General features: G+C 45.2%; 1 protein-coding gene and 1 long non-coding RNA gene across 3 annotated transcripts in view; one reads left to right on the plus strand and one right to left on the minus strand.

Annotated features, from left to right (window-relative positions):
- MAP3K5 (mitogen-activated protein kinase kinase kinase 5) overlaps positions 1-24,258 on the minus strand; it is a 94,710-nt gene extending 70,452 nt beyond the window's left edge. For both annotated transcript variants that reach the window (XM_051614349.1, XM_051614348.1), the window contains exon 1: positions 23,477-24,258. In XM_051614349.1, the coding sequence (XP_051470309.1) occupies positions 23,477-23,852 (376 nt within the window). In that variant the 5' untranslated portion in view covers positions 23,853-24,258. The remainder of the gene's footprint in view (positions 1-23,476) is intronic.
- LOC127382568 (uncharacterized) overlaps positions 1-24,765 on the plus strand; it is a 175,770-nt gene that overhangs the window by 44,899 nt on the left and 106,106 nt on the right. The gene's annotated exons all lie outside the window — the stretch shown is intronic.

Raw genomic sequence — 24,765 nt, forward strand, 5'->3', positions numbered from 1 at the left:
GTCTATCAAATAAAAAACCCTATAGACCCATTTCTGACTATCTTCTTTCACAACAGGAGAAACTACTCTGCCCAAAGATCAGTGTTTGGAGCACTGGGCAGGTGTTCAGAAGTCAAACAAAAAGCAGCAAATGGAAGAAAAGCATAGTGGCAATGATTGCCATGAAGCACCTGGGATGTACTGCCAAGCTACATACTACATTCAGTTACATAAAGTACGATTTGAAGTTTAGCAAAGCTGAGCAAGACTTCTAGTTTTCAAGACAAATCCAACTCAGTTGGACTCAGTTAAAATTCTCACTAGTCCAGAAGAGTCAAGATTGATCCAAGACCAAAGCAACTGTCTGGTCACCAAGACAAACTGCCAGAATCCCATTTATGAGACTCCATCTCCTCTCCCCCAGATGAAACTGATGATGAAAGCTATGCTTCCCATACAGTGGGCAATAGGGGAAGTGCCTGAGGACTGGAGGATAGCAAATGTCACTCCAGTCTACAAAAAGGGCAAGAAGGAGGCCCTGGGTAACTATAGACCGGTCAGCCTCACCTCCATCCCTGGAAAGGTGATGGAACAACTTGTCCTTGGCACTGTCTCTACACATATCAAGAATAAGGGGGTCATTAGGAGCAGTCAACATGGTTTTACCAAGGGGAAGTCATGTTTGACCAACCTTATAGCCTTCTATGAGGAAATTACTAGGTGGATAGATGATGGAAGTGGAGTAGATGTGGTTTATCTTGACTTCAGTAAAGCATCTGACACCATCTCCCACAGCATCCTCACAGCTAAACTGAGGAAGTGTGGTCTTGATGATCGGGTAGTGAGGTGGACTGTGAACTGGTTGAAAGGAAGAAGTCAGAGAGTTGTGGTCAATGGGACAGAATCTAGTTGGAGGCCTGTATCCAGTGGAGTCCCTTAGGAGCAAGTACTGGGACGGGTACTTTTCAATATTTTCATCAGTGGCCTGGATGAGGGAACAGAGTGTGCCCTCAGCAAGTTTGCTGATGACACTAAACTGGGAGGAGTGGCTGACACACCAGAAGGCTGTGCTGCCATTCAGGGAGACCTGGACAGGCTGGAGAGTTGGGCGGGGAGAAACTTGATGAAATCCAACAAGGGCAAGTGCAGAGTCTTGCAGCTGGGGAAGAACAACCCCAGGTACCAGTACAGGTTGGGGGCTGACCTGCTGGAGAGCAGGTAGGAGAAAGGGACTTCGGGGTCCTCTACTAATTAACCTTTCTTAAGAAATTGTGAAAACCTCAGCTAATACCCCTTTTGACCATGCCATTTGTAAGTGCCCATTAGCGGACACAGAGCCATTTGCTCTTGGCTATTAACAATGCCTTCAGATGCCAAAAAAGCAATAAAGGAAACACCACAGTGGTCAAAGTTCCTCTCCTACTCATTGTTTAAATACAACAGGGCAAAGAAGAATGTTTAAACAAATGCTTCAAGTATCACACATGTAAACCCTCCTTTTTGATACTACCTGCTGACTACAGTGCTGCCACGAGAAACAATGAATACAAACAGAGCAGCTGTATGACTAATGAAAGTTTGTTTGCTATTATCCCCTGATTCACTGGAATTTAACACATGGACGCTGCCTCATATTCGTTGTCCCACCATTAATCATGGCAACAGGAAAGCTGGTAACAGCAACTTCTTAGACCAGTATGGAGGCTTCTTTTCCACTTGGGGGTTGTAAGACAGAATTATATGCTCTTCTGACAAAGATGTAGGAAGAAAAGGGCTTGCTATAAAGTGTATATCAGTGCAAGTCTGAAGACTAAGCATTTTTCATACTGCAGCAGCAGCTCTCCATTCAGCATCCTAACAATGGTTTCAACAAGCCCTGATGACATTTACCATTGGATAAGCTTTCAGAAACAAGCAATTTCTTCATGGTTCTCTATGCTCGGCATGGGTATCCTCCTCTTTACCCAGAGGTTGCCTGCAGGAGGTAGGAAACCCGCTTTGGAAATCCCAGCACCACATCAAACCACAGTGCCACTGACCTGTCACCATCACTGGCACCAGACACTTCCTGTCAGGAGCACCTCACACATCTCCAAGAGCAGAACCATTTGATGGGAGCCACTGGGGTGAGAACACCTCAACACAGGTATGGCTGACTTCCCAGGAAACCTATCCAGCTGAGCTAGTCTGTTGGGAGAGGTTAGCCAGAAAAAGAACTTTGTAAAGGTGCCCGGGGCTTGGATACAGGGAAGGAAATACAAGTAATGACTGTAGAGACACATGCAATGTGCCTTATATTAGAGGAAAAGCATGATATATGGTCTTAAACTAGAGCAGGGTACACTTAGATTAGACATTAGGAAGTTGTCCTTTACAACGAGGGTGGTGAAGCACTGGAACAGGTTGCCCAGAGAGGTGGTGGAGGCCCCATCCATGGAGACACTCAAGGCCAGGCTTGATCGGGATCTAAGCAACCTGATCTAGTTAAAGAGGCCCCTGAGCATTGCAGGGGGGTTGGACTAGATGACCTTTAAAGGTCCCTTCCAACCCCACACATTCTGTGATTCTCTGGTATCAGAAAAGGCTGCCCAGGGAAGTGGTGGAGTTGCCATCCCTGGAGGTGTTCAAAAAACTCACAGATGTGGCACTTCAATACATGATTTAGTGGGCATGGTGGTGTTGGGCTGATGGTTGGACTTGCCCTTAAAAGGTCTTTTCCAGCCTTAATAATTTTATTATTCTATATTTGTAGAAGCTGCAATTGATATGTGAAGTATGTGCAAGGGCACTAAGATAGAGACATGTAATGGACATGGGCTACTGCTCATCTGGCACAAACCATTATGGTTTGGGATCCTTCTAGTAATCCTGACTCAAGTAGCTTCATTCTTACGAAACAGAAGCAGAGATCCTGCATCCCTCAAGTACAAACTATAGTCAGTCCTGCAATCCACTCCAAGGGAAATTGCTAAGCACACATTCCCCACAGATGCGATGCAAGCCCAGCAGTTTCATGTATCTTCCTTTCTGGATGCTGTGTAGCACAAAAGAGAGATAGAAGTAACTAGGGCACCTTATACTTACCCAGAATACAAGTTCCCCTCAAATACAACAGTACCATGTTGCCCTCAGGCTGGCATTAAGCCCACTGCCCCCTAAATAGTTAAACTAAGTTGAACTTCTCTTGGATTTAAAAGTGAACTTCTATACATAGACTTAGAAGCAAAAAGTATTACTTTATTTCAGATAAACTGTTCAAACAGCTGTTACTGTTAGGGATGGTCCTGACCCTTCCCCACAGGTTTCTATCAGACCTGGTGTGTTTCATACCCAATGATACAACTGAGGAAACCTGCCTGCTAGCTTGGAGGGGTGGGGTGAGCATGCAGGAGCAGTTGCCTCCCAGATCACTAAGATGATCTCACCTTCCATCTACACTAGCTCCTGCACAACAAAGGCACCAGACACCACAATAGCTTCAGGGAGGCAATGGAATAACTCCCCACTTCTGCTTAAGGTTGAGAGTCATGCATTGTTCCAGTGGGTCAGGATATTTATCCTCCACACAGACACTGATGCAGCATCCACTTGTTCAGGAACCTTAGGGACAACATCATCACAGGAGCATAATACAGAAACTAAATACATAAACACACACAAAGACATCCTAATCCACTTTATTACAGATACAAATTAAGCATCTATACCCATGCTGACAGACTCTGTATGTGTCTCAATTTAAATCTCTTGAGAACCTGCTCAGTAACAAAAATAATCACTGGAAAAGCTATCTTTCCTCTTTTTATTGATAGATAAGGTAAGAAGAACTACCTAAGCTAAAGGATGACAGGGTGGTACAAAAGCAAATACAAACTGCCCCTCTGTAAACTTAAAGCAGAAGTCACAGGAAAGTTCATAACCCCCAAATCACGATGTTCTGGAGCAGCTCCCCAGACATGTGACCAACCTGTGGTGTTTGCTGCTGTCACACAGGAGCACAGCAAAACTTGCACCCTCTCCCACAGTGCATCAAGGTGCTGCTTAGAAAAACCTGTGTGAAGCAAGTCCTGACAACTTGCCTAGCTAATCAGCTCAGATCCATCTCATAAAAGCAAGCGCCAGACTTGACCAAGCAAAATGAACCAGACAAGAAGGGAAAAAACAACTGATGCCACAGCCTTCTAGTCTGAGAGCCTGTGAGTGATACCCTGGCTGTGCTGCCTGCCCTACATGGCAAGGATGAGAGGGGAAAAGAGCCCTTGGAGTCTGCAGTGCAAGAATGATGGGCAGGAAGCATGGGGTGCTTACTGTAACAAAACACCTGGAGGTGGCAGCTAACTGGTGACACAGAGAAAGTTAATGCGGGTGCTAGCAAAGGAGTAAGAGGGGAGAATGCAGATGACAGAAGGCGGGGGGAGGTAGGAATTAACACAGCAAACTACATGGCAAAATCTAAATTACAGCATCAATGATCTGAAGACAACTGGAACAATACAGAAAAGCCTTCTGCTGAAGACAAAACAAAAAGAAAAAAAGGAAGAAGAAAGCTTGATATTCAAAAAATCCACTCTCTTTTGGCCCAAGACAAAGGACTGATGTTATCACATGATTCCAACCCCCAACAACTGAAAAAAACCAACTCACAGCTTGATGCATGTGGGAGGAACTCGGGATTAGGCAAGAATAAAAGATGACAAGCAAACAAAGAGCCATTTATTTAAAAATAACCTCAATGCTCACGGCATCTGTATCAATCCCAGCAAAACAGGCTCCCTAGTGCCAAGAACATCAAATACTAAGTATTATCTCAACTGCAAACTTTGCATCAGAAAAAAATACTCAGAGCTCAAAGAGGAAACTACTGTGGCGCTGCTGGAGGCCTGAGCACATTGCAGGGGTAGTCAGTGTGAGGATCTGTATCAAACATTTATGTGTTGTTAAAAAAATCTACAAACACACAGCAGAACAAGTCAAGGAAAACAAGGCAAGCTGTAGCAGCTCAGTACTTCTACAGTTAAAAGTTTTGTCCAGAGGATCTACATCACTGAAAACTAATTTTTTTTTCACATAAGACCTTTGGCCTGGACAGGATCTCAAGCAGACAAAAAAACCCCAAACAAAACAGAAGATGTGATGGTATCTGTGTGATTATTTGGGCTTATGTTTTGAAATGATGTGCCTTCAAGACATGAGATGAAGCAGCGGTTACTCATTCTCTGGAGGAGCAACTGAGACTACCCAAGAAGAAAGTACCTGTGGACCAACAGGCCAACAGAAGAGCTCAGAGAAGAAAGGAGGGTCCTACAAAAAGCAAGCAGTTCTCAGAGGTAATGGAAAGATTTCCTGAAGTCTAAAGGAAATGTAGAGAGTTTGCTGCTGCTCCAAAGGGGCAGAGTTCATTTAAACCAAGGAAGGAAACAACATTCCACCTATAAGACAGGATGGGCAGGAATAAAGCTGAAAGTTTTTTTTCATTTATGTTTGTTCTGTTCATTTCTGCCTTAGTGACCCCAAAGTAGAGAAGTGACTACCTAAGAAGAGAAGTATTCTAATCTTTATTGTAATAAAATCTGACTTTTCATTTATAACAGGATTATCTATTTGGCTTCTAGGAGTAGCCCACTGTGACAAGAACACCTAGGCAGATCCAGCTCTCAAGCTTCAGAAAACAACTCCGGGTCCAGGTTTCGTCGCAGCAGCTACAAAGATCAGATCAAAGCTCTGCATAGCTGAATATCTCCTCTCTGCCAGAAGCCAACAGCCAATGTTATAGAGATTATAAGAATGGGGCAAATAAAACCTGACCTTTTTCAGTCAGCAATACAGAGATTTTTTCGGAAAACTCTTCAGCTAACAAGAAAGCTGAAGAGCAACTAATTTAGCTATTAATATTGTGTGAATAATTAGACCTGCTTTTCTTCAGACATGGTACTTTGCATTCACTATCACTGAACTTCAGCTGTCCTTTATCTACCCATTTGCCCAGTACCATAAGACCTTCTGCAATTCTTCATAGTTTTAACTGGCCTGCACATCAGCAAATACTGCCATCATGCTCTTCACCAGCAGGAAGTTTACAGATCAGCCATGAATCCTCTGAAAAGGCCAATTCAAATTCTTTGAATCAGGCTGTATTAGCTGACAATCCTCCCCCAGCTGGCATTAAATAGTCAACCTTGGTCATCATCATAATTTGCATCTACTTCTGGAACACATTTGCAATGTCATTTGTCTAGAAAAGTAGAAAATTTACATTATCTGTCAATGAACTCTGTCAGTTTGGTCTTAAGCATAGCAGCATTAAGTCAGATCAAAAAGTCCCTCTAATCCAGTTGCCACTGCCAACAGCAATTATTAAGGAAAAGAAAAGAAGCAGAGCAACTGCAGAGCCACGTGGTTCATCCTCAAAGCTTCTGTTAATTCAACACCCTGAAGAGGTCCTGAGTCATTTCATGAGCCCAGCAGGCATAACAGGTCTCAGCAACCCCGTCCCTCATGAGTGTTAGTCCTTATGAAGACTGTTTAACCATGTCCTTGTATGGAAAAGTGCTTCCTTCAGCTGCTTCTAACGTTGCTTGCAGATAAGAGCTAGAAGACCAAAGATTAAAAATGAGTAATTGTTCTTTAATAATTCTTTCCTTCCCATTCCCAATTTTAAATTATGTCACCTTTCCCTTTGTTTTTCTTCTGAAGAGACGGTTATCTGTTCAGTCACAATCTGCACGGAAACAATCTCATGAATGCTTCTTATCATCCTTTTTCCCTTTTGGAAATGAGATGAGCAGAGATGCTTACAATAATAAAGATCCCTTGGCCTCCACCAGAAACACTGCATGGAAGTACCTACTTCCTACAGAAAATACATTCTCAAATTTATCACAGAAACATAGAATGGTTTCGGTTGGAAGGAACCTTAAAGACCACCTATTTCCAACCCCCCTGCATGGGCAGGGACACCTCCCACCAGCCCAGGCTGCTCCAAGCCCCATCCAACCTGCCCTTCAACACTGCCAGGGATGGGGCAGCCACAGCTTCCCTGGGCAACCTGGGCCAGCATCATCACCCTCACAGGAAAGAACTTTTTCCTAATGTCCAACCTGAATCTCCCCTCTTTAAGCTCCAAACCATTACCCCTCTCACTGCACACCTGTGTAAAAAGCCCTGCCCCAGCTTTCTTGTAGGCCCCTTCAGGTATTGGAAAGTTGCTCTAAGGTCTCCCTGGAGCCTCCTCTTCTCCAGGCTGAACAACCCAACTTCCTCAGCCTGCCTTCATAGGGGAGCTGCTCCAGCCCTCTGGTCATCTTCGTGGCCTCCTCTGGACACACTCAAGGAGCTCTGTGTCCTTCTTATGCTGGGGACTCCAGAACTGGACACAGTGCTCCAGGTGGGTCTCACCAGAGCAGAGTAGAGAGGGAGAATCACCTCTCTTGACGATCTGGCCATGCTGCTTTTGATGCAGCCCAGGATGCAGTAATTTAAAGGTAAGCCTATGGTTTGGAGTATTCAGAAATTAAAAAACAACCTTCCATCAGAACCTGACTCATGGCACTATGACTTCTATCACAACAATTAATGGAATATCTAGCTGGAATCAGTGTCCTGCTTTGTAGAGGGCTCCACAGCATGGACTTGAGAAATCATCTTGCCCTGTGACACAAAAGCCCCAAATCCTTTTAAAAATTAAAAGTTGGAAGCTAACACAGACAAGAAGCTTGCCTCCAGCAGAAATAAGCAAAGCTGCAGCCTTGTACACCACTGCAGATGTGCGAGTTTGACTAGAGAGCAAGTTTTACTGCTAGCTCCCAGGAAGTTTTGAATGGCACTGCTTGGTAAACCTCATCTCTCACCAGTTCCTGAGGACAGTAGTTACGGAAGTTTTGGATAAAATAAAGTGCAGCCCTCATCTAGGAAGAACTGGAAAACCTGAAATGTTGAGAACATTAGGCCTACTAAATTTAAATAGTCAAAGCTGGAGTACACTAGTTTTTATTGCAAGCAGTGATTCTGATCCAGCTTCTTAACTTAGACACACAGTGCAGGATCGTGGGATATTTGGAACTGGCAGCATAGCAGCTTTATCAGAATCAGAACATCTTTAAGTTCAGACAGACACAGATTCACCCCGGCTGCTTTACTCAGCTTAAGTTCATCTGCCTTTTACAGAGATGGTTTGAAACTAATTTCGGAGTTTGAGATATGACTCCCTGCGTTAGCCCATCAGAGCAGAGTCCCACAGATTACATCACCACACCTCAGATTTCAAGCCTGTCAGGGTAAAAATGAGAGAATCAGTACAGGGGAGAGGAGGAGAGACATCTCGTGTTCTTATGGAGAGGGGCACAACTATACACTAGCTGCTCTACCAAAATAACTGTGTGTGCACATAAGTAGTCACTTAGTATTTGAGTTCCTGGATTTACACACTCAGATTCCCCAAGAAGCAACAACGAATTTGCAGTCCACTACAGACAATACAGTACACCTGGAAGTACTACTGCTCACACCACCAGACCATCCGCCAGGAAGGCAGCACGACTGCCCAGCCTCACAAGTGGCTGCACCACTGCATCCCACAGCAGAAAGCGGATGTGACTCATGGGAGTCAAGTTCTTAACGTTTGACATGATGGCTGCTAATTGCTGCAAAACAAGATTAAACAGGTCTCATAAGCAGGTCTACATTTGGCTGTGTCAGTGTTAACTCCAGGTAGCCTGCCATAGCTATGATTTCACTCCCATTCAATCCAGTTCTACAGCAAAAAGAATAGCCCTGTCCTACTGCTGCTCGTCACTCTAGTTGAACACCAAATGCTTCCAAAGGCAACTCATCTTTGCACATGACTGTGGTACTAAAAGCTGCTTCCATCTTACTACAGCACTGATGTAGAATTACTGCAACAGGATCTAATATACAACCATTGTGTAAGAGGTTTTTTAAAGTGATTTAATGTTAAAGATCATAAATGTTCTTGCCTTCTTAACAGAAATTAGCAGCAGCACATCTGATACAGCCAGCGGCTCAAACTCAGGAAACCCGAGTTCTCTCCTCAGCGCTGGCTACATTCTGCTGCCTAGCCTCAGACAAGTCACTCTGCTCTCTGTCCTTCTCGTTTCACCATCCTTAACATGATGAGATTGCTCCTTCCTCGCCCCTCTGTAGAGTGCTTTAGGATCTACAGATGAAACCCACAGTAGATGCATTACCCACACATGGGAATGGCCAGCATCAGAGCTGGTAGGAGCAACTTGAAGATAAAACACTTGGAGAAGTGTTGAATTTGATTTGAAGAATTTATATATTGACATTCACCAAGCTAGCACTGCACCAAATGCCATGTTTAGAAAAAAAAAAACAATTATTGTGCTCGTAGCAGTTTCTGAAACAACTGCCACCATGAGGTCACAGACTACAGGAGTCTTGCATAGCATCATATTTTTGAGCAGGAACAAGGAGCAGAAGAACAGGAAGACAGCTGAACTAGTCCATTACCTTGATTTCTTGAACCACAGCTGAACCAAGGAATGGAGACTAGTCTTCTAGAGCTTACGAATTCATCTGCTCCAGCTGGCTAGATCCGTGCTCCAGGGGAAAGTTCAATGACTAGCATAGTTTAGTAGAGCCAAAAATGGTAGGAATTACCATTTGCATATTTAATATGTAATTTATTTAGTCTTGTATCTCTATTCCTTCTGTATGCTATGTATGGGCAAAAAAGCTTTCACTCCAAATAATTTCTGGAATTCAATTTGTATTCCAAGTGGCTTGGTACCAATTAACCAAAATAACTCAGTATGCAAGATCTAACTGCAAGATTCAATATAGGCTTCAAGCTCCACTCAAGCTGAAGTGATGAAATAGTAAGATAAGTCATTTATGAAAAAAAAATATTTTTTTTTCCACTACAATTACTGATATGAATAGAAAAGCTACACAGATGCAAATCTTTGAAAAACTGCCAGCGAAATATATACTCAGCTTTGCATAAACTAAGAAACCAACACAGCTGGTAAGAAATGCAGTTCAGTTTGCTTTTACGGTATTAACACTTGAATTCTCATGCTTCAGCCTGTTCTTCAATTTCTAAAGACGACAAAGAATAATTTAAGATTAAGAAACATTTGGGACACTACAGGAAGTTAGAGAAGCCACCACCTACTCACACATTCATTTTGAGGAGCAACTACTCTTTCACCTTGAGGAATACTGAGATTTGTCCAAAAATACCTAGATATAAAGGCCAGCACAATAAAACATGAAACCTTAGAACAAATTTTGCCAGTATTGAGCAGATAATTTAGAATAGCATGAATCCAAATTAAGTGCCTGAAGCTTCATTTGTTTCTTTTGCAGTCAACCTCCTTCATTTTCTACAACAAAGGCTTTTCAGTAAAACTGCAGTAGTGCAAAGGAGTTATATAATGCCAAAATTAATAACTGAAACATACTGTATCTTTTATCAAAGCAGAAGCTGAGAGGGGCTCTTTCAGTTGTGCCTTTCAGTTGGACTGGAAGTCCAGGTGTACTAAACCAGAACATAAAATCTTTACATCAAATTCAGTCATTATTTTTTTGCATGTTAAAGAGGAACCGATAGTCCCTGCTGGAAAAGATGCACAGATACTGTACTTGCAATTTAGTTCTACAAGGTGTTTTTTTTGGAAGATTCCTTTTGAACAGACAGCACACATCAGCAGATCATTTGCTTGATGACTAGAGGCCTAAGACTTGCAGTAGGTACCCAATGCCCTTCATTCATTGTAAGAGTTCCAAGACAGACTCTGCATTTGGAAGCTAAGATAGCTGCTGGAATCGTGCACTCACAGGTGCAGATGGTCGAGGGAGGTGATTCTTCCCCTCTACTCTCGTGAGACCCCATCTGGAGCCTCTGTTACAAAAAAAAAAATGGACATGCTGGAACATGTCCAGAGAAGGGCCATGAGGATGATCAGAGGGCTGGAGCTCCTCTTCTATGAAGACAGACGGAGAGCTGACATTATTCAGTGTGGAGACCTTATTGTGGCCTTCCAGTGCCTTACGAGGGCCTACAAGAGAGCTGGTGAGGGACTTTTTAGGATGTCGGGAAGTGGTAGGACTAGGGGAAATGGATCAAAACTAGAGGTAGGTAGATTCAGATCAGACGTTAGGAAGAAGTTCTTCACGATGAGGCTGGTGAGACCCTGGCCCAGGGAAGCTGTGGCTGCCCCATCCCTGGAAGCTTTCAAGGCCAGGCTGGATGTGGCTCTGAGGAAACTGACCTCGTGGGAGGTGTCCCTGCCCATGGCAGGGGGGTTGGAACTACATAGTCTTTAAGGTCCTCTGCAACTCTAACAATTCTGTACAATCCCCCTCACTGTGTAGATACAGAACTGCAGGTCTGCACATCCTCTGCTGCCATCTCCTCAAAGCAGCACGCTTGGTACAGCTGCAGTAGGAAGCCAGCAAAGCGCTGCTGATGGGCTAAACATACCCCAGGTCCCACTTCTGCATGAGGACCAAGTGGCCTGGAACACCCACCTTTAACTCTCCAGGCCTCAGCCTGGCCACCAGCAACGCTACTGGACCTGTACTGGTTGACCCAGGCCACACGCATGGCAGGAGCGGTAACAACCTCCCAGCACAGGCACCTGAACTCTGGTGTCCACGAGTGCTCTCATTTGCCAGCAAAGGTGCTGTCACAGTTTTCAATTCAGGTGGCAGAATCTTTGACCTTTCAGCTGATGAGACCTCCTGAAGTTTGTTCCAACCCAGAGCAAAACCCAGACCCTGGTTTCAAGCTTTTCTGTAAACTGAAAGTTTCAGGCTGACAGCACAAACATGAAACACACTCCTCAGCCACCCTCACCAGAAGAGGAAAGGCTGTGAGGCAAGCCACAACGCGACAGGATCAACAACAACGTGAAACCACACCACCTCTAGGCAGGCTCAGCTCAGGCTGCTGCAGTCCTGCGTTTGGTCTGTCCCCTGGAACACAGGGTCAGCTCAGGAAACTCCCTCCACAGAAAGCCAACCAGAAAGAAACAAGGGGCAAGTTTGCAATCAGGTCGGCTCCCTGACCTACCTCATCACGTAACTGAATGCTGAAAGCAGCACCTGGGAGAGGCGTGTCAGTCCACATTTCTGATACAATACAAGCAATTCTCCCAGCAGACCTACTTACACACAAAAATGGATTTTACAACCTTCTTTCCCCATGTAGCACCACAGCTAGAGGGAGGCAGCAGTATACTTCTAGTAGGAGAACAATTCCCTTTTCCCATACTGACATGCATATTGCAGCGACTGTCACCTTACTTGCATTTATTTGTCAGCATTAAAGATTATTTGAAAATATGCCATGTCAGCTAGACCTTGTAGTGCTGGAAGTCCGAGACAGTTCTACTGCAAAAGTGCAGCTAGAAGTGAGTGTGGAAGCAGCTCTGCACCAATAGTTTTGGTTTGAAATAGAGAAAGAAAATATAACTTATTAGGAACGGAATTAAAACCTGAAGATAGGCACCTGCCAGTTTGCAACCAGCCACAACATAAACTGAAATCCATCAAGGCTTGGGAAGCCTGCCTACCAGAAAAATTTTCCACTGGAGTTACTATTAAAGTACCTAAACAGAGAAGAGACAGACCGAGTATCAGGTTCTCCACACAGAGATCATTCAAAACAGAGACACTTCTGAGACACTGCAGAAAACAGACCAAAACGCAAGCAGTTAAGCAACAAAAGGGACTGGAAGTTTTCCATTTACACACCCATCTGGCAGGGTGTGCCACAGAAGCTCTTGCTTTAGGTAAGTTCAGTTTCTTAGTGCTTTTATTGCATTTCGGCTTTCTTGCATCAGCTGGAAAAGGGAGATCATGGGTTCTGGCAACAGAATTACTGGCAAGAATCCTTGTTTTCTTTCTTTTGTGGAACACTTTAAGAAGGCCTATTTTAACACTTTCTCCATTTTCCTCAAAATTGTGAAATACACCCAAGTGCATTGAGGTATTTAAACCAAGTTAAAACCACTTCACACTTGATGACCTCCACAAACTGCTGTTGTTACTATGCCTCAAAGAAATAAGTACACCCAAGTAAAGCCTCAATAGAAGCTCTGAGTGGCAGCTAAATCCAGTCCATGAGACCTTTACAAACTCAGCTGCAAAGACAGTTCTGCCATACACCTCGAGACTGGTCCAGCTGCCAGCACAGCTGGGCTGGGCAGCATCCTGCAGTCTGCACCCTGGACAGCTGGACTGTACCGCCCATTATAGGGCCCAGTCTAGGAGAAGACTTGACTAGAACCCAGTGTACACCACCTGTGCCACTTCTAGCCCAGGCCAGAGGACTTCCTCCCTTACGCTGGGGGGCTGAGGAAATACCTTCTCTCCGGCTACAGACCTAGACTCAGCAATACCATGAGAAGTTCAGACTCCACCATCAGAGATGGCCTCCTATGGGTGCAGTAAGTCAGGGTACCCATGTACTGCCCTTGGCTTGAGAGAGCAAGTAGGAGATTAAAACAAAAAACACAAAAAAAAACCCAGTCCTATGCTCACTCTGATCCAAGAGTGGAAAAGAACACGATCCCTCAAGGAGAGATCAGAAGCAGGCAGTGCTACCAGATCCCTGCACTTCCCTGCTCACAGCACAGGGGATGCTGCCCTTTCTCCCTGCCTCCCTTCAGAGCAGCAGCACCAGGGAACCTGCTATTTCCTGCTCTACAGGCACCCCGTAAAAAAAAAAAAAAAAGAGATCCTGCTTTGCACAGCAATGCTACAGTTGTACAGGATATTTTGAAAGCACCATTTTTTTTTTTTTCCTGGTTTGCTCTGCAATCTCTCCTGTGCTTCATCTGTGCAACATTATTCCCAGAGTTTTTACTTCTGGTTAATAAGGAAAATGTCCAGGTTGAACTGCAACCCTGAAGGACATAAAAGGAATAAAAGACACCAGTAGAAATAAAATTAAGCTAGAACCACTGAAGTTTTGAGCTGCAGTGTCCCAAAATATAAAGACAAGCATGTATTTAAGAAGTTTTGTTCCTAATTAACATACACTCATAAAAAGTAGTTGTGGAAGAGTTGCATTGCATGGGCTCCACAGTCTTGAAATATAAATAGCAAACAAATACTAAATTAATCAGGAAAGTTTACCTCCTGAAATAAGTTTCTTCTTTATAAGCACAGAAAAGAGTTTCTGCACAGCAGTTTGGGTGATTTGCAAGATCACTGAAAACCCTCATAAAAGACCACATGGTAAAAGACTCCACGTGTTAGATGAAGTATATTTATTATTATGTGAATTACCAGTGGAGTTCAGCTCTGCAGCAAACAAAAATTGAAACTGACCTCAAGGAAACCAAGCATCAATAAACAAGACTTCGGTTTATTTGCACAAGTAACAAACACAGCATCACTGAGCTTTTTGCAACTGCATGTCACCCAGGAATGCTGACAGGGTCCAGAACAGACCAAATTCCACTCCCAAGGAGACCTGGAAGGATTCCCAGTTCTTCACATCAACCGCCTGGCAAAAATTTCCCATTTCCAACTGCAACCTGGAAGACCAGGTTACGTTCAGGAGGGAAACGGCTTCCGCCCTTCCCACCAACGGCACTTCCACTGATGGCACCACGAGAGGCTGCAGCAGACAACCACACACCTGGCTGTCACCAGCAGGCCAGTGCTGCCCGCACATGGAAGCGGAACCAGTGGCCAGCACACACACGTTCAGATCAAAGACAATTTTCATATGAATCACCCAGAAGGTTCCTGGAGGAAGGCTGAGAAACCTTGTCTTATAGAATGCATTGAAAGGCAGTAATAAAACAAGAAAACTCAAAATTACAGCACACATCTAGCATAGTTCCGTTCAGAGGTATTTTTCTAGAGGGAAAAACTAATGCTGCCATTCTTTTAAAAGTGTGTGTAGCTGTAAAACTATATTGAAGGTGGAGCAGTGGAAGTAGGTGGCTTTTAATCTTATGGGAGTGCCTCTACCGTGGAGTTTAATGAAGCACTTTGCTACTGTGTCAACATAACTGGATAACTTTATCCCAAGAACAAGGGGCCCCACTTGAGAACCATAAACGAATTTCTACAGCAGTGCAAGTGTTCCTTTCCTCTGGGTACATCAAGGAGTCTTCCTTGTTCACACCCAGGGCTCTCTGTGCTACAGTCAACTGACCTGAGCACCCTTGCACACTGCAGAACACCCTTCTGTTGGAAGCACCTGAGTCCATGGGAAGATGCTGAAGGACTTTCAACTCTTGATAATTATTTAACATGCATCTTCACACTTCACAGACTGCAGGTTTCAGTCTACAGCTCTTAGCAAGCCAGAAAGACTGTACTGAAAGCTGCATTATACCTGTGTCAGACAGGTGTTGTATAAAGGGGAAGATGATCAGATAAAACTCTCTAACTCTCTGCAAGAGCTGTGGATAACTCTTCTGTGAGAAGATGACTGAAAAGCTGTCTTCACCACTGAAAGCACCAGCTGCTTACTCACCCAGAGTGCTCTCTGCAAGAGATATCCACTGATGCCATCAGCAAGTCCCAGAGCAGCTCATCTACTTTATTACAGTAAGGGAGAAAGCCAGAGCCAAATTTTTACAAAGGTATCCAGTTCCTAAATCAAAACACACGTTTCTTGTGGGATTTGAAAGAGAGATGATTCCCACTGACTTCAAATGAGTCAGTCTGTGGGAAATCTTTAAGCCCCATGCTGCATCTGAACACATCCCAAAGGTTATAAATAAAGGCAGATGTGATTTAGAAGAAAATTCAACTCTGGTGTGCAACTGTCAGTAGCTGATCAGCAGCTCTTCATAACTGAAAGAAGGATTATAATTGCTCCAGTCAAGGAGTAAATTTGGTCTCGGAGGAAAAATAAAATAATAATAAAAAAAAGAAACACTAAAAAGAAGCAGCCTGTCTTTGTGTGTCAAGCTCTGCCTGAGGTTCATTCTTCTCTTGAAATACAAACAATTACAAAATTCTTACAGAAGTCTACCCCTCAGTGATTACCAGAGAACTCCCTAATTGTCAAAACAGATTCTGCTGTCATCTGCCACACACACATTCTGCTGTATAAGATGACTTCACTGACTACTGCATACACCTCATTCTAACAAATGCTTTACTTCTGAGTGCATCTTTATCCCTGAACACAAACCCCCAGAGAAGCCATACAAAATAAGTGGTGGGAAATTTCTGTGGACAGTGGATGTTCAGGGACAATCTAAAGCAGGCAACCTACAATCAAAGATAGGAATCCCAGCAGTAACTTCCATTTTATTAACCACAAATATGAAAAATCCCTATCACTGTTGAGCCACTGAGGTTGTATTTTAGTTTCTTTGGCTATAGCTTACAAATACAACTTGCAGGTTGCCCATGCAACTACAGCAGCTCTAAGTAGTGACTGCCCAAAGGGCTAAGGAAAAGGAAGGAACAAGTTTTAAATGGCCAGCTCTGCAGAACATGCTTAAAACTCAGCTTCTCTACTGAGAGACAAAAGAAAATGAACTGCCACAGAAGTGAAGGTTTCCTTTGCTTAATTTTATTTAAGACCATAACAGACAGGAAAACTTACTGAACATAACAGTGCTAAAGCCAACCCCTAACATTGTGACTCTGTATAAATGATTTCTTAAGGCTTTTTTTGCTTTTCACTTTGTTTCATTCTATTGCTACTTTTACAGCTTCTTGTATTGCGATGCTTTACTTTAGGAAGTGACTAAAAAGAGAAGTCAAATTCTTACCGTGGCTCTCGTAAATTCAGGAGTCATTTCTGTATGACATCCTGTTCAGAGCCACAGAAACGCAAACTGCAGAAAAATGTCACAGGCTTTCTTCTGCTTTACTCTCCAAAAGCATTTATCCAGCTTCACTCAGCCTTTTTTTCCACCAGGGACTACACTCTCATGATGGCTGCTCACACAGATGCCTCATAGCAAGTTTTACATCTCCACTGTATTTTAACACCCTAGTAATTTAATAACCTGCATTTCTCCTGCCACTTCAAATGCTAGCCAGCATAGAATTTTAGAACTAGCTCTAACATCCTGATGCACTCAACAGAGAAGGCAGCATTTCCAAAGCCTTTATCTTCTAATAACCCAGCAAAAGCCTGGATGAGAACTGTCTATCCAGGTGTCTATCACTGGGAGATCTAGTAAATAAGCATCACAAGAGCACACCCTTGATACTATTTCCATTATAGAAATGGAGGGGAATTCACACTGGGATAAGGGCTCCTGTGCCTGGACACCTGTGCTGGATGTTCCACAGCCCCTCAGCAGGGAAGGCTCCAGGAAGCTCCTGCTGCACAGCAGAGCTGCAGACAGCTTTGACAGGCAGTGACCGGGAAGAGAACCCAGGTCACACAGCCCCCACACCTCCACTCCATTCCTGCTGTCCATGTATCTGCTGTGCCCCTCCTACTTCATACAGAAGCTGATGGGGTATTAGCTTTCCAGGCCCCCACTGCAGGTAGCCTGAGGGAAGGTGCACACACAATAACAGTGCAGGAATCTGGCTATAAAATGTACAGCTGGTCCAGCAATGGAACTATTTGTGAATATGCTGTTTCAAATCCTGTAACTTCTCCATGAATGTAGAGGTTCTACACTTAATACTAAGAACAGACAACAGAACTTCATATCAGGATTATTTTCATGTTTTTCCCAGATTCATCATGATAATTTTTGTGGTAGATGTAGTTCACATTCAGGTGCTTCAAAATGAAATACTGTTTTATGTTGAAGATGTGCTATGCATTTTTTTTCAGGTTTCTAATGCTGCCTTCTAATAAAGCCAGAATCAATATCGAGTCAAAAGGAGCTTTATAACCCACCCTATTTCAATATTACAACGTATGCAATTTAGACACAAAGATTCCGTACTCATAACACCTCGCATCCCTGACATCTATTTTGAGAGTTCAGCTATAACCATCAACTCCGTTCTGCATACCTCCTGCATTATTAAATTACTCAGCACTTCTTGCTCCAGCTCATCCCTTGCAAAATAGTGCTGCTGAAATGCAAAGTTCTTTCAACATGAGTTCCACTGACATTGTAACCAGACTTTTCCTTAGTAGCTGCCCTTGCCTCTGTAATTGGCCAAGAATAACACATCCTGGTACATAACAAGAACTATCATCTGGAACAGGGATTCTCCAGTCATGATGCTACAGAAGCAGCAATGGTGATTCAGCAGCACCTGTGGGAATGCTGGAGGTGGAGGTATCAAAACAGCAAAACAAGCAATGGATGCACATGATACACAATCACAGAAAGCATGTGCAGTATCTCAAGTGTCTGACAAAACTCTGCTGATGAAATGAAGAAAAAAAAAAGGAAATAAAGGGAAAAAGGTGGTGAAAAAACCCTAATATTTCTGAGAGACAATGTGGAGTATCATAAAGCTCACAGTTCCAGTGGTTTTTGGCTCTTACAAACCGCTCATATGGTAGGTAGCATACATTTATTTGCCAGGGAAAAAACATTTACATCAAATGCTATAATCAAGAACACCCATTCTGAGAAGAACTTGACCTCTTTGGGGTTTAAAAAGAAGACTCTGCATTAGTATGTCACAATCACAGAACTTCCACGACACTTACATAAAAGGCATAATTCACTTCAAGAAATAAATTAGCATCACAAAATTTAACATATTTGGAGAAAACCAGGAAGAAACAGCAAGATTGCAGCTGAAACCAGGTACTGTTTTACTGCATCTCTGTGTGCCTCTAGATGTTCATAAACTCCTAACCCACAAACGCTCTGCGAAGCCTGCAGAAGCATTTCAGGTGCAGAAGATCTCCCAGGCAGAGTTTGCTTTCACACAAGTGACTGCACCACCCCCCTGAAGACCTGTTGTTTTCCATGCCAAGATTCTCCCCCAGCATCTTGCAGAGGATGTGTAAGCCCAGCAAGCTGACACTAATGATTTCTAGCCTGAGCCTGTAAGAATTCTAAAAGCAAGGATGCTGAATTCTAGAAAACAATGACAAAAGGCTAAACCCATTTTATTATCTGCTATTTGATGGACTCTGTTCCAGTCAATCATTGCTGGGATGGGGAATTCCCTCGATAGCCACACACCAGTGCTAGTACAAAATAATACCATAAGGGCCATTGACTCATAAAACTTGGGAGCATAAGCTGCTTATGAAGGAAAGCAAACTACAAGCAGAGATTTGTATGACAAGCACATCAGTCAAGCTCTTTAGCTTGAGAGCCATACTAAAGCAAGTGACTGTACAGATTAGAGAACTCAGATCCTCCTCAGTCACCAACTGTGTCATCTCTCATATCTTCCATCGTCCCTCCGAGCTTGTACACAAAAGTCAGAATGCTTGATCCTCTGCTTCTGCCAAAATACCATTCCTCCAAAAAATTAGTTGTACATCTTCACCTAGAGTATGTTCTGCAGCTTAATCTTGCAAAGAAGACAAGCAGGGGGAGCACACACTTGAAAATACTAAACAAATGTACTGTAAATCAACACAAGCTTCTCCAAGAGAGGGTGAAAAGTACTCCAGAATAAGACTAATTTCCAATAAAAGTTTCTCATTTAAAGTGAATCTTCCCCAAAATACAAGATTAGTAACCTCTTCAAGAAATCAAGGCTAACTTTCACCTTTACAGTACTGTTCTCTACAAGTCATTCCAAAAACCTTTCCTAGTTATGCTGGTCTTGTCACCTGGCACTTCCCTCGCCAGTCAACTGAACACTCCCCACACCTACCCTGCCCTTCAAATCCAATACAATTTAAAAGAAAATGCCAGTCAGATGAGGTATTTCTTTAATCAACAAAAATCTGCCTCATCCTAAAAGCCTGTGTGAAGAAATCAGCTTCACCTAGAGCACCTCCCTCCCATGAAGAGCTGACCCAGATTACAGATTCATGCTATTTTTGCCTTTTACAGTACTTTTACCTTTTACCTTTTCCCTTTTTCTGAAGCACCCTACTCAGCTAGTCTGTGATGCACTTGTGTAATATAAAATGGTGGTGTAAAGATCTGCACAGAAAGCAGCCCATCCTAATTTTACTTGCCTAAAGGAGATGGGAAAGAAAAAAACTAATGCTTATTTAAGTCAAACTCTTAAGTACTCTATACTCGCTTATGGCTCGGTTTTCAAAAGAAAATGAGCAACTAAATAAGAAAAAAAAACAAACAACAAACCAGAATATGCAGATCTGGTCATTACAACATAGAGAAAATAGAGTTTACAAGTATCAATGGCGATAGGAATTTTTAAAACACCACAACTATCTACAGCATTGTAGAAAGACTTCCCTGCTACATTTTGGCATCTCTTATTGCCAAACTCTTCAAACATTCCTGAACTGCTTAGAAATTAAGCTGAATTTAAGAGAGACCTGCAACTCACCTGCAGCAGCATAAAACAACTGCAGGAAAACAAAACAAAAACACACACAACAAAAAACTCAAAGTATCCTCTTCATGAAGGAAAAAAGCCCTTGAGACAGCTGATCAAACCCAGATACTGTGAGTTTTGCAAGAAACTGGACTAGATTTTTCTCTTCTCACCTTACTACCTCTTTGAGGAAAATGTAATAAATTTTGAAATCTCTATTTTTGTTACTTTTTAAACAGTTTCTAGGGCTGATTTGACACTCGCTTCTCAAGAAGCAATTTAATTTTTTTCTTTTCCTGAAAGAAGCAGAATTTAAACCACACAAGCAGAAACGCTAAAACAAGCTCGTTCTTCATTTCTGGTGCTTGAACAGTTCAACTACACACAGCTGAGACCCACTCACTAATCATATGCACTGCTAATTATGTCTCAGCATCTAAGGACCATCGGTTGACTGAAGCTGGCAGAAGATTATTAGCAGGCTAATCTACATTTAGAGCGGATGATCAGTATTTACATCTGAGATTAGATTTTATTTAATACTCCTTGAACTTCTCTCTGAAGCAGTGAAAGGCATGAACTGACCCTGTATCAGAGACCACCAAGAGCTCAGACTGTGTCACACAAAACAGAAACAAGATACTGAGAAGGGAAGGCATGAGGATGGACAGGTTATACCATAGTTCTGCCCCCTCCTCCCCACATCACAGCTGATTTATATGCAATACAAGAGTGGAGAGGTTTGTTGTTTTATTTCATTCAAACACAGTTATAACCCTGATTTTGCAAACCTTCATGAAATTACATCACTCCTTTCTCTTGTAACTCAATTGGCCTTTATAGAGTCCAGTAAGACTTGATACCTTCAACACAAACAAGAACCCATTACTTAATTTTAAAGTACTTTTACTGCTACACTCTTATACAACAACCAGTCATGCTGTACTATTTTCATACACTATATTATTTAAATAATGAGGTGTGCAGCTGTTCTGTATCAAGATTACTAATACCATCTTTGATCACTGAAAGCACATAGCAAGACAGAGGTCAAGAAGGGGAATTAGGAAGGAGTTTAAGCCACCTACAAATGCTCCACAACCCTGTTAAAGCAGTTAAAAAAAACAAAAGTCTGTGCAAAAGCAGTATCTTCCATGACCGCTTTGGTTTGGCTCCCCACACTGTTCCCCACTTCCATTCTTCAGATTACAGCTTCTACTCTTCAATGCTGTTCTGTTCCTAACCTGAAAGCCCTTTTTTCACTAGCCTAAAGTTTCTAGAGAATAACTAGTTCTTCAAAATATAGAAAGTGTATAAAGTGCAACAGGAATAAAGAAACAAGTATGAAAACTCACATCTTTCTAGATGTAAGTTCAGCCTTAGAATCAGCATCACAGCTCACCAGCTCAGACAGTAGACACAAACTATTATGTCCTGCTTTCTGCAGTACAGGAGCTGGATGTTTCTCTCCTGCTTCTTTCCATGTTGATGGGCTTTGCTACTAAAGCAGAAGGGCAAAGCATTTTTCCTGTTTTGCAGCATTTTTACTAAACTCCCACAGCCAAATAGTACTGAAAGAAAATCTAACATTTTCACATTTACCCAGTTTGCTAAAAAGCTGTTGAAATAAGCAAAAAATATTACATAAGTGTGCAGTTATGTAGCGCCATATGCCAGGCACCTACAGCCAGACTGAAAGGGGGCCCACTGCAAGTCGAATCTCCCATTACAAGAAAAGCCCCCGTGAGGAGCTACCAAGACCCCACCTACTGCACAGCTCAGAGTCTAAAAACTGACCCAATTTGGAGGCACAAAACAATGGATTACTCAGCTCTGAGCCTCACTACGTGACAGCTTTCACAACAGAACCAGAAGAGACTCTCAGGTCTTACTTTTCCTGCAAAGAAAAGGTGTCAGGGTGCTTGAAATGTCAAGTCCCTCTTATCTGTGTGTGGAGAGCAGAGACTCTATAATGGAAGTTCTAGAGCCTTCCTATTCCACCAGTGAGCACAGCTCCTGGCTTCCGAGGTTACCCCCAAGGACACAGCTCTGCAGGAGGCACAAGGAATAAGCTGCGACTGCTGCAGAATGACCCAGGCACTGAACTGAAAGCAGCAGCCCACGAGGGAAAGCTTGTGGAGTTTCCAGATGACACACATATGCAAGTCCATGTCAAGGAGTCTTTTGGGGAAACTGCCTACAACCCCACCAGGGCTTTTTTACACTCTTTTTTTTTCCCCTCCCCTCTCTTCTCCCCCACCCAGAGGGAGGAAACTAGTATCAGCCAGACTTCTCAAATCCTCATTTTTTGCATGTACTTTACATATGCAAAAACCTACCACACAATAACCTGAAAATTGTAGGTCAGGTCAATTTCCTTCTTCTGATTTTTTAAGGCAAGAAGACATTAATTCAGTATTACAGTTTTAAGTTTTATGAAGTCTTTACAACTCTAGCAAGCAGGCATTTTTATTCTGCATTCATGCCACGCATCTGTCAAAATAAAAATTACGGAAGCTTTTTTGTTATTATTCTTAAAAGTGGGGCCAGGTGAGTCATAAGACCCGATTTGGGGCCATCACAGCTTCCAGCGAAGGTGCTGGTGTTTCCTCTCCGGGTGAGGATCCCGCCGACGGGCGGGCTGGCAGCCCGTCCGCTCCTGCTCCGGCCCCGCCACCGCCGCTGCTCTGCGCAACCGCTACCTGAAGCACAAACTTCCCCGCACACAGAGCGCCGCAGGTCGCTGTGCCAGCACAGAGACACCGCCGAGCTACACGGCCGGTGCCGAGTCTCCTTCTCAAAGCTCCGCGCCCCGCAGCGCCTGCCTGCTCCTGCAGGATCGCGCCTCGGGAAGCGCGGGCATCCCCGTGCTCGCCGGGAGACGGGGAGGAAACACCCGGGGCACGTTCCAGCCACAGCTAAAGACCCCAGCGCGGATTGGCAGCACGCCTGCCCACGGACTCTCCTCCCCAGAGCCCCCTCGGCGCGGGGCGGGACAGCGCCAGGCCCTGACACACCCGCCCCGCAAACAGCCCCGGGCGGCCCGGGCCAGGACGGCGGTCCCGGGCCAGGACGGCGGTCCCGGGCCGGGCCGCTCCGGCGATCAGCGCCGGCAGGTCGCTCTCACCTGCGTTGTAGAAGCGGTCCAGCACCGCCGTCTCGCCGAAGTCCAGCTTGCCGAAGTGCAGCGTCTCCAGGGCGGCCCCCACCGCCTCGCACGCCTCCCGCAGGCTCTGCAGGGCGCCGCTCTCCGCCGCCAGCAGCGGCCCCTGGCTGGCCTCGTTGATCACGTAGGTGACGGCCGTGCGCCTACCGCCCGCCCTGGCCCGCGCCGCGGGGCCCGGCCCGCCCGCGCCCTCCTCTGCCCACAGCCCGTCGGGCAGGAGGCTGCGGGAGCCGCCGTCGCTCTCGGGCCGCCGGCCCAGCGCGTCCTCGCACGGGGCCGCCCCGCCGGGAGGGCTGGGCACCGGCCCGCCGGCCATCCCCTCGCTGCCGCCACTCATCCCGGCGGAGGAGCCGCCGCCGCGCGTCCCGGGCTCTGCTGCGCTGGCGGGCTCAGGCGGCTGCCATGCCGCCCGCCCGGGGCGGCCCCGCCGAGCTGCCGGAGCGGAGAGGCGGCCGCAGCCGGGGCTGCCGTCGGGCGCTAGCGAGGGAGGGCTGCCGCAGGCGGGGAGAGCAGCGCAGCCTCCTCAGCCGCCCTCGGCGCCCGCCGCGGGCACCATGGCGCGCCGCTCCCTTCTCCCCCGCTCGGGCACGGGCCCGCCGAGCCGGACCCGGCAGCGCGGCCTCCGGCTGCTGCCGCCCGCGGGACCTCGCTCTTCCCCGGCCGCCCGGCTGCCCGCGCGGAACAACTCGGCCGCGGGCAGAAACCACTTGTGGGATCCTCTCCGGCGCCCCCGCTCCAGCCGAGCGGCGGCTGCAGCGGCACTGGGCGGCTGAGGCGGCCCCAGCGCCGGCACCGCCCCCGGGCCCGCCCCGGCGGCAGCCCCGGCCCCTCCGGCCCCTGCTCCGGGCGGCAGCTCCGGCAGCCCCGGCCCCTCCGGCCCCTGCTCCGGGCGGCAGCTCCGGGCACTTCCCGGCCCGAGCTCAGGGTGGAGGAGCCACGACCCCACAGGGCTTTCCTGCCCGGCGGGGGCCGCCTGAGGGGGCCGGCCCCCCTAGGAGGGAGGGGCTCATTATTAATGATTTAATTATTAACGATTATTAATGCTTTCCTCACCATTAACCCTTGCCTTCTCCTGTTATACCCGTTTAAACCTCCCTCCTTCTTTCCGTGTTCCGAAACGGGTTCAAGTTCACCAAAGGGGCTGTGGCTGGTTGGAACCGGGGAGAGAACTAACCCGGGGATGTGGATAAAATGTGCCGGTTTCTGACATGTTCGCCTGGAATTTACCTGGCAAAAACACACGCACACTT

This window comes from Apus apus, chromosome 3, assembly GCF_020740795.1.
Source record: "Apus apus isolate bApuApu2 chromosome 3, bApuApu2.pri.cur, whole genome shotgun sequence".
In the NCBI taxonomy this organism is placed as follows: Eukaryota; Metazoa; Chordata; class Aves; order Apodiformes; family Apodidae; genus Apus; species Apus apus.